The sequence below is a fragment of the Chinchilla lanigera genome, unplaced genomic scaffold, assembly GCF_000276665.1.
Source record: "Chinchilla lanigera isolate Chin_1 unplaced genomic scaffold, ChiLan1.0 scaffold00104, whole genome shotgun sequence".
In the NCBI taxonomy this organism is placed as follows: domain Eukaryota; kingdom Metazoa; phylum Chordata; class Mammalia; order Rodentia; family Chinchillidae; genus Chinchilla; species Chinchilla lanigera.
Window position 1 is genome coordinate 7,259,046 of NW_004955505.1, and position 10,915 is coordinate 7,269,960.

Here is a 10,915-nt window from a genome sequence, read left to right on the forward strand (position 1 = left end):
CCTCTCTGGTCTTGAACTCACAGTGATCCAAACTGAGCTTCCCATGCTGTACAGGTACACGACCACGCCTGGCTATTAATTTTATTTTTAACTGTACCAATAAGCACATGTATAATTTAACCATTTTTAAGAGTACAGTTCAGTGGTACTAAGTACATAAGGAAGGAAGGGAAGGAAGGAGGAAGTGAGGCAGGAGGCACGGAGGGAAGACTGAAAGAATTCCAGCTAAAATGTATATGTATTCTCATTTTAAAATCATAAACCACAAACTGCACGTGGCAGTGCATGTCTGTAATCCTGGCACTCTGGAGGCTACAGCAGGAGGATCTCACGAAGTGTGAGGCCAGCCTGAACTCCCTAGTGAGACTTCACATATCATTAAATTGTAAGCACAAGATCTTCTACCTCTTGGAGCTCAATGCTGCTTGAGGCTCTCTTTTGATTCTAACATTAAAGTCTACCATGGTAGGGACACAGTGACTACTTATTTCACACTTGTGCCTTTATTATTCCAAACACCTGTCTCTGCTGCTCTTCATGCTTTGGTTTTTGCCATCTTTCTTATTTTTTTTCTTTCATTCTCTGCATGCCTGAGAAAATATACTTAATTTGGAAGGTTTGGGATCAATACCAGGGAATAGGTAAGTAAATTAGATAAATATAAATAAATTTAACAAAAACCAAACACTTCTGTCTCTAGATCCACATCTACTCTATTTTGTTATTATTTTTAATATGATAACTGAATATTCATAAGTTCTGTAAAGTATCTGTCATACTGTGGATTCAAAATGTCAAATACTAAGATGGAAAACAACCAAAACTACAAATCAACAAGCCAGTATCCATCCACAGAGTAAATCTAAAATAAATAACTTCAGTTCATTTGAATATACATATTACTTATCATTCACTACAAATATAATTATTGAGCACTCACTGTTTGCTAGGGATTATTCTAGACATCAGGAGTACAGTGATTTGTCTTTGTTTTTGTTTTATTTAAAGGCAAAACTCTCTGACTCACAATGCTTATATTCTGGCTGGAAAGACAAAATGAATGATATAGAAGTTACATGTATATATGTATTCATATATATATGAAAGTGGTAAATGCTAAGAAAAAATGAAGCAAGAAGAAGGAACGAATGTGTGTAACTTTAGATGAGGTGGCAAGGGCCTAACAGAGCATGGCTTCTGAGTAAACAGCAGAAGGATGTAGGGGAGGAGACAGCTGGGGAAGGAGCTTTCCGCACAGACAGCACAACCAGTGCAGAGGCCTGGAGGCCATGCTGAGGACCAGCAAGGTCACCACCCAGTTTCTGAAAGACAACTGACATGACCTAAGTTACTCTCAGATGACAGCATCATCATCACTGCTGCCTTTTACAATTCTCAGAAATATTTCAGCAGATTAAACACTTGTTAATGGAAATGTCTTCAGCACAAGTCAGAAGTTCAAATAGGTGACCTTGACCATGGCTACACTGTGGCCTCTGGATACAGATTTGGAAATGGCTCTTCCATCAGAAGAAAATTCCTTGCTCCCTGTATTTCTGTATGTCAGGAAAACATGGAGTAAAAATTGATATAGAAAGTAGAAATATGCTAAAGAATATGTTAAGAAACACCAAATTTCAGATCATGAAGAAATTCCAAACAAATACAGACTCTGGAGGAGACACAGAGTTAGTATAAAGCATAACAATACGATACTAAGTACCTCTAATTATTAAGGTCGTATGGCTGACTACACTCATGAAAGGGCTGTACTACCTCCACTCAGAAACGGAAAGGTAAATTGAGGGTGGACATATCACTCGGCAAAGGACTGGCTGAGGGAACCAGCTGGGGGCATTATATGAAAATGTAAGGTGTGCTACTGATGTTCCCAGAGCAGGCAGCTTTCATTTCGGCTGCAGATCACGATTCTTTCATATAATTTTCTTTAGTTTTTATATAAACACAATGAACTCATAAGCATATTCATGCACCTTCCTGAAAATTGAGTATTTTAAACATTTACAAAGTATCACCATTTCTATCTTCTCCTTTGAATAGGTTTCTGTGACTGTCTTTAAATTTCATGTGCTCAACATGTAAAAGCCATGGTATTTATCACTGTGCCCAGAGAAAGGACAGCTTAGCCACATCAATTTTTGAGACAGATACCTTGTTCACTGTGTAAGAACACCACTCAAAGCCCAAGTGCACAACTTAACTCCAGCACGGAAACTGAAATGAGTGTCACACACCAGTAGATGGCACTTCATGATAAATACTGCTACAAACCTCTATTGCTTTTTGAAGTGTCCACTCGGTAGACTTTCCATTTACAATTGCTATTGAGCCTTTTTTAGTGAATTTCCCATTATAACTAAGCAAGTATCTATTGTACCCAAGGTTCTTTCCTTTACAGTATTGTTTTAAGCCACAGTACGTAGACAAAATCTGAAAGCCAGTCCATTTCTCTATGTAGATTCAGGTGACCTGTTGGCTCTCATAAAATACACAGTAACAGTACTTTTTAAAAACTTACTCTCATAGTCAAAAGGCATTAGAATCTCATAGGGAATATAATAGAAGCAAGCCCATTGTGCTATAACTTATTTTTGGTTTGTTTTACTAAATAGCTATAGTACATTCTGAATTTTGGAATGAGGCACAAAAGACTGATGGCACAGATATGCAACATAGATATCTACCATTTGACTCTGAAGCCATTCAATAAGTGTCTCTGCTGTTGAATCTGGGATCTGGCATCTCAAACCTTCCTTCTCATCTGTTTCCATCATCTCTAATAATCCACGCAGGTCTTCCACGAGGTGCAGAGCACGCAGACTTCCCATGAATGGAGAGGTGGGAGACTGGCAATCAAAAATCCCATTGGAATATTCCAGGGCCTTAGAGCCTAGATTAAAAAAAAATCAGAAAGCAACAGGATTTACATTAGATAAAGTACTATAGCTGCAGGAGGTAAACCAGTCTAGGAATAACGAAAACAAGCAATAGTGAAAAGATAATTAAACTGTGTAAATCTCCCCAAGTCATAGTTATTCCATGGAAAAATAAAACCACATAATTGACAGTAATTATCTATGGTCCAACACCTAACAAAGAGGTCAAATGTATGTTACAAAAAGAACCAGATCCTGGTGGGATCTGGTGTGAGATTTGCTGGCCTTAGGAAATGATGGGTAAGAAGGTGACATATCAGGTCAGGTGGATCCATGCCTTCCTGAAAATACAAATTTGAGAGAACATAAAGCTTTCAAATTCTCTAAAAAGCAGCCGAGGTGGAGACTGTGTATATTTTTAAAGGAGGGCAGCTACCAGTTAACTACCAGAATTTAACCTCTGAAGTTCTATGAATCACACATATACATTGTATACATATGTGTATAAGTGTTTTCCCCATTATTTTGTTTGATGCTCTTGTTAACATTAGCTTTTTAAAAAAAGCCACACAACTATTTTTGTTTTCTATTGTTTACAAAAGAAAACATTCTGCCATCTAAAATTCTCACAGCTGACTAACAGCCCATCTTGGAAGCAATCATGTATACTTGGTCATTTTTTTGATTTTCATTTTTTGGTCTGTCAAATGTGCATATGACTTTTATACCTAAATATAAGTAACTATAATATTTAGGGTTAGGGTTAGCAGCTTTAAGGATCACCTGATGATGGCAATATTACAAATATATATGCCTATGACGGGCTTCCATTCCATTAAGTCTCATTCATAAAACAAGGTTGGCATGGGAAAGAGATGTATTTAGAAAAAGGCTGTAAGTATTTATAGTCTCCTGTTCTCCCTTCTACTTGAGTTGGAAAATTACTAACAATAATTTGAATAAACTCAGGTCCTACCTATCCATAACACTTTTTTTTTTTTTTTTTTTTTTTGGTTTTTCTCCGGTACCGGGAACTGAACTCACGACGTTGTGCTTGCCAGGCAGGTGCTTTTGCTGCTGAGCTAAATCCCCAGCCCCTCCATAACACTTTTGACTGATTTAGTTTGCTAGGGCTAAAAATCAAATACCCTAATCTAGTACAAAAGATAAAATGTAAACTCTTCAAATATTATTCCAGAAATATCATTTCTCTCAACTACATTTTTTCTAAGACTCTAAGTAAAGTTAAATGACTGATAACAGCCTGGACCTGGTTCTAAATATGTTTTCTGAAATCATGACAAAGGAAATCTAATCTCTTTTCTAGACAATAATTTTTGAACTCATTAAAAGCATATATCCTGCCCAGAGCAAAAATACCATTTTCTATATAGAACTTAATCTGAACTTTACTAGATTTAGTTGTTAAACTCTTCACCTTCAAGTTTATTTCTGCTAAACAAGTTTAGTTTGTAAATAACTCTTTGAAAACAGTATTCCAAGAAGTAAATAATCTGCAAAGGAATTAAAATGGAAGACAGGTCTCTAGGAAATATAAGCTAACAAATGTGTCACAGAGTCACCCAAAGAGAACAGGGTCAAACTGAGGACCAGGAAAAGCTAAGCAGCTGGGGGCCAGGTCAGCTACAACCTAGGAGAGGTGGGATCCAACTAAGCTTACCCCTGACCCTGACCACAGGGCAGGCTACAACCACACTGACTAGCCTATGCTCAATCCTCTCCTCACTATAAAGGTCCTAAATACACACGGATTTCTCTTGAGACAAAATACATAATGTTACAGAAAGGTCATCTCCTCATCAGCCCCCATCACAGTGAGAAAACAAAGGCGCTGGTGCTGCTTCTGCTCTGCTCCCATAGTAGAGTACTGCTGAAGGTTCTTGATAAAAGAGCACTATGATGAAGGCTGTATTTTAGAAAAGAGATCATGATGGTAAAGATGCACAAACCATAGCAGAAAGCAAGAGTCTTAAAGACATCAAGTAGGAGTGTGACTTGGTCACAGTGAGGTAACAGCAGCACAGGCAGGGTGGACTCTAGACAAGGTGAAAAGGAAAAGCAAAATTTGGGAGGAGGTAGAACTCACAGAACTTAAATAACTAACTAGGAAGCATGAAAGGAAAAAGGGCACAAAATAATTTTAATATTTGATTTAAGAAATTATGGATAGAGGGTTATGAAATGACCTGAGATAGAGGCTCCTAAAGAAACTTGTGAGGAAAGATGATAAACTCAGAAACTTTTTTTTCCTTTTTGGTGTTTACTGTTTTTGGAGTGCTATGGATGAAAGCTAGGGCCTTGTGTACACTAGGCAAGTGCTCCACCACCAAGCTACATCCTCAGACCTAAGTTCAAGACTTTAAATGATGACATTGACGGGTCTTGAGGACATTTCAGGGTAGAGATCTGGTTGGCAGTTGAGACAAAAGACTGGAAGCTTAGCAAGGAATTGGGAAAGTAAATAGATGACTTATACTACTAGAACCATATGAGATGCAGATTCTTTATCCTTGAACAGAAACCTGGGACACAATTAGAATTTTTTTTAAAACAAAATTTGAGAATAATTGGCAAAAAGGAACAAAGATGAAATCATGGGAAACCCAAAGGGATTGGAGGAAAACAAAAAATGAGAACAAGAAAAAGAATGGATGAAAAGGTAATAGGAAAATGGTAAAATGTCATGACCCAATCCTTTAGATTACCTGCTATAATACCATCCATCTGTTCCAGCGCCGCAGCCAACATGTCACTTGCATCATTCATTTTCTTGCTTGTCAAGGGCAAATTCCAGCCTAGTTCTGAAAAAACAAAAAAACAAAAACTGATGTTATCATTATCTGCTTTAAATGTTGCATGATTACTAGTGGGTTTGTTACTTGAACCTCAAATTATAACTACACTTAGAAGTTCAATATATAGAAAAAAGAATTTCAGTAATAGTGGAGCTGAATTAATGGAATCATTTAATAGGCCATGGCCAATGACTTACTGTGCCATAACATCATGTGCTATACCTGTGTCACTTAATAAAATTCAGTTCTTCCACTCAAGTACCATAAAGGGCTGGGAAATATTCAGTAGTAAAGGAGTTTGGCTAGCATGCACAAAGACTTGAGTTCAATTGCCAGCACTGTAATACATAAATAGAATCCAACAGAATGGTTTCTATGTTGAACTCCGTAGGGCTCTATGACTCTATGAAGGGTGTCAGGGTGGGACATGGAAACTTGTTCAGGGTCATGAGAGATGCTGAAGGACAAGACTCCTATCTTCCTATAAACCCCATCCAAACTCTGCTCTCTTAATTTTTGCTTTGCTTTTATTAAATTTCTATAAACAGCATACTACAAGGGCAAAGGATGTTGCTCAGTGGTATAAACACTTGCCTGGCAAGCGTGAGGTCATGATTTTGATTCCCGGTACAAAAAAGAAAAAAAAAAAGCAAGAGTGTACTACAAGATTTGTCTAGGAAATGCATTCATTAACATATACACTGATGTCCTTTGGCATCTGTGGGGCATTGGCTATAGGACTCCATTGGATACTGAAATCCACAGATGCTCAAGTGCTCAAGATGCTCAAGGACTGAAGATGTTTGATACTTGCATGGAAACAAGTAAATACAGCATGGTCCAGTTTTTAACCTAAGTCTCTCTGACTTCCAAGATTATGGTGATTTTTTTAGTTTGATGCCATCTTAAGGACAGGTTGGTTTATTCTGAAATCATGTCACAATCTACTCATAATTTTCCCTGTTAGAAGATACATTAAAATTATACTTGCAAAAAATTTGGTCACTTACAGGGGAAAAAATTAAGATGCTCTTATTTGCCAACATTAATTAATCCATTTCAGGTATCAGAGTTAAGTGTCTATGTAGGTTCTCCCAAACAGCCTGAATATAGCCCCTGCTACTTTGCGGGTACTGAGGTACATTGCTTTTGTGGCAACTAAAGGACATGCTGTTTCACAGAAACCTTTTCGCTCTGTTACCAAGTAGTTAGACCTCACCATTCTATTTTCACAGATATAGTTATAGTTCTGGCATCAGCTTTTTTCCCCTCTACTATGGATTATAACAAAATAAATAATAAAGATATCATGTAATTATTGTGAATAATAAAGTATCAATAGTAAAATAATATCAATAATAAAATGTCATGCAATTATTATGAAATATTTATTTCTGATAGTATTAGCTTACATTAAGAGCAAGCAGGTGTTTATTTCATAAGCAAATTACTTCAAAATATTGGAAGGCTATACTTTGTTTTTAGAATAGTTTTATCTAAGGATTCTATAGAACTTTATTCCAGAAAGTAAAAAATATCACTACCATTTATGTGGAAATAATACAGTATAAAATATGCAAGGTATGTGTTAATAGCCAGAAACAAAGGGGTCAATAAACCAGGTTATGAACCTAGGTAGTTGTAAAAAATTGACTTACAACTTCAGATGGTTCACAGTCCAAAAAAGTAGGACACAAATTTAATAGCCACACTGCAGAATGGAAAATGAAAACCATGAGAATTGAAAGCATAAAGGATTATTTAGAAGATGTATACAATCCCTGAATTTCATATAATTCAACGGCTTGCTTTCCTTTTCACTTTAAAAGTAGCAATACACACACACACACACAAATATATATATATGTATAAAACATACCAGGTTTCATTATAAACATAGGAATATCAATAAAACAAAGAAATGCCCACATTAGAAAATCTTACCACCTCACTAAATTAGAAAACCAAACTCATCTTTGTTAGCATCTGTATTTTGTGTAGAACATAAACACCTTTTCAAGTATGAAGGTAGTTAACCCATTTGCCTGTGTTCCTGTCAGTGAGCCTTTCAAGCAGTATGTCATGGATGTGTGAAACAATGTAGACCATGTTTGTCAGAATATTGAAGAACCGGTTTCTTAAAAAACTTCCAATTCACTAGACACTAATAATTTAATATAATTAAATAATGATAGTATTTTAATTGCTATAAAAGTTTATAAATGCTTACTAACTGTGACAGTTAAGCAGGGTTGGCAACTTGATTGGCTTTAGAGCTGAAGGGATTAGTAAAGAACCAACCATAAAGCACACTGCTAGGTGTGCCTTGGGTAGGTCGTGGAGGTGTGCATTTGGGTACTATAACTCATCACTGGCCCCTTCCTCTCTGGCACTGTTCCCCTGCTCTGCTTCCCGGATTCCATGAAGTGAGCAGCTTTCCTCCACCATGAGGCCCCTGCCTTGGAGCCTGCTGACCACACACTGAATCCTCTGAAACCATGAACCAAAGTAAACCTCTCCTCCCTTAAGTTGTGTGTGTCAACTGGAATATTTTTACTTTATCTAGCAACTGGAAAGCTGAATAATACACTCTCATTCTCCATATTCATCACATAGCAACCTACCAGTAACTGTCAGGAGAAGACAGTAAGGCATAAATAATAAAAATGTGTAACATGGCAAAGGTGGTACTTGCTAAGGCAGAAGAGATTGAACATGATAAAGGGGTCCAGAGCCTGGAGGAGTTTGCATACTACACAGGTGGTCAGTGAGCAGTAACAGAGTCAAAGACCAAAGATTTTTCTAATAAATTAGAAATAACTGACTACTGATATGCTGCTACTGTTCTATTTCTTTGTTTGTTTCTAATTTACTACTCTCTTAAAAATAAAAAAAATACTATTAAAAACTTCTACACTTAGTTTATTCCTTCCCATAATTTAAATTTTTGTTCCATTTTACATCTTTTTAATATTGCCTATTCTGAACATATTCTTATGTCAATTAAACTATATAAGATGCTAAAAAAAAATAACTTACCACAGTTCAGGAGTATAGCAAGTGTAGAAGTCTCACAATTCAATAAAAAAGGAAGGGATGAAGATATAAATAAGATATTTAAAAGAAAAGTAGTAACTTTCAAATAGAGTAATATGAAGAGATACTATCATTAGTAATCAGAGAATTTAAAATACTGTGATACTGTATTATACTAAGCTAATGAGAAAAAAAAAACCATGGCTTGTAGAGGATGTGGATTCACACAATTTCTTATAGAATATAGTGGGATTATGAAGTGGTTTGATCACTTTCAATAATAGGGTGATACGCCATCTAAAACTAAACATCACCTTCATTTTCAAAACGGTAATATTTCCAGTACATAACTCATAGCAAAACACAAATGTTCACAGAGGGAATCTTTTTGTTTTTAATTTTTTAATTTAATTTAATTTTATTATTTATTTTAAAAATAAAAGGGAAACATTAACAGACAGACAACCTTTTACAAAATAGCAAAAGAACAGTACAGACAATACAGAGTTACAAACAAAGTGGTAGGAAATTAACAATGCTTCTTGCATTACATATTGACATTTCAAAGTGGTTTCTCATGAAAACAGAGACATGCCATATTGATCAATCAAGGACTCATCGACAGTTTCTTTCAGGAAAGAAATAGAAGACAGTAGAACAACTATGTTAACTACCCTGTATATACATACATACACTATTTCTCCTTCATTTCCTTCTCTTTTCCCACATCCCAGTTGCCCTTTACCCTTGAGTGTTTTCCTATCATTTCACAATGTCTATCATACCTCCGAGTTTAAATTAACTCTTTCAGGCTTCACACTAGTGAAAAAATATGGTGCCTGCAAACGCAGGTCTGATTTATTTCACTTATGAGTATGGTCTCTAGTTGTGACCATTTACCTACAAAGGCCTCGAGTTTATCTTTCTTTTTTTTTTTTTGGTTTTTCTCCGGTACCGGGAACCGAACTCACGACCTTGCGCTTGCCAGGCAGGCGCTTTTGCCGCTGAGCTAAATCCCCAGCCCCAAGTTTATCTTTCTTTATAGCTGAGTAATATTCCATTCTATAAAAGTACCACAATTTTCTTATCCAATCTTCGGTGGAGGGACATTTGGGTTGCTTCCACAATTTAGCAATTCCAAATTGTGCTGCTATGAACATAGGTGCACATACATCACTGTGATATGATGTTATTAGATCTTCTGGGAAAATACACAGAAGGGGGATAGTTAGGATGAATGGGACCTCTAGACCTAGTATTCTGAGGATTCTCCAAACTGATTCCCACAGTGGTTTCACCAGTCTGCATTCCCACCAGCAGTGGAGAAGGGTTCCTATTTCTCCACAGCCTTGCCAGCATTTGTTATTGGTTGATTTCTTAATGCTAGCCATTCTTACTGGGGTAAGATGGAATCTCAATGTTGTTTTAATTTGCATTTCTCGAATGACTAATGATGTTGTATTTATTTGCATTTTCTCATGTATTTATTTGCCATTTGTATTTCCTTAGCTGAGAAGTGTGTATTCATCTCAGCTGCCCATTTTTGGATTGGGTCTTTGAATATGGGGGGGCTGATATTTTTTAATTCTTTGTATGTTCTAGATAGAAGCCCTTTGATTGAGGGACAGTCAGCTACGGTTTTGTCCAAGTTTGTGGGTTTTCCTTTTACTCCGCTGATGATTTCTTTTGATTTGCAGAAACTTTTCAGTAGGATGAGATTCCAGTTGTCGATTCTTTCAAATGTTTCACGTGCAATTTGGTTTTTGTCATGAACTCTCTGCCTACCCCTATGTCTTCAAGGTTTTTACCTACTTTCTCTTCCAATAGATTGAGTGTTTCTATTTTAACATTGAGATCTGTGAACCATTTTGACTTGAGTTTGGTGCATGGTGATAGGCTTGGGTCTATTTTCAGTCTTTGGCAGGTAGCAAGTCTTTTTCCAGAACCACTTATTAAAGAGGCTATTGTTCTTCCAGTGAGTTTGTTTGGCCCCTTTATCAAAGATGAGGTAGCTGAGTGTGTTTTGGATTGTGGCTGTTTCTTCCAGTCTATTCCATTGATTCTCAGGTCTGTTTTTTAGCCAGTACCAGGTTGATTTTATGACAGTAGCTTTGTAGTATAATTTCAGGTCAGGGATTGTGATTCCACCTGACTTGTCCTTGTTGC

At 36.5% G+C, this 10,915-nt stretch overlaps 1 protein-coding gene across 10 annotated transcripts in view; it reads right to left on the bottom strand.

Moving 5' to 3' along the window:
- Ppfibp1 (PTPRF interacting protein, binding protein 1 (liprin beta 1)) overlaps window positions 1-10,915 on the bottom strand; it is a 202,756-nt gene that overhangs the window by 67,295 nt on the left and 124,546 nt on the right. For 9 of the 10 annotated variants that reach the window (XM_013505928.1, XM_005407169.2, XM_005407168.2 and 6 more), the window contains 2 exons: window positions 5,624-5,719; window positions 2,706-2,911 (listed from right to left, as the gene is read on the bottom strand). In XM_013505928.1, coding sequence (XP_013361382.1) covers window positions 2,706-2,911; window positions 5,624-5,684 — 267 coding nt within the window. In that variant the 5' untranslated portion in view covers window positions 5,685-5,719. Of the gene's footprint in view, window positions 1-2,705; window positions 2,912-5,623; window positions 5,720-7,371; window positions 7,425-10,915 lie in introns of those variants that run through there. The other variant, XM_013505930.1, reaches the window with a different exon arrangement.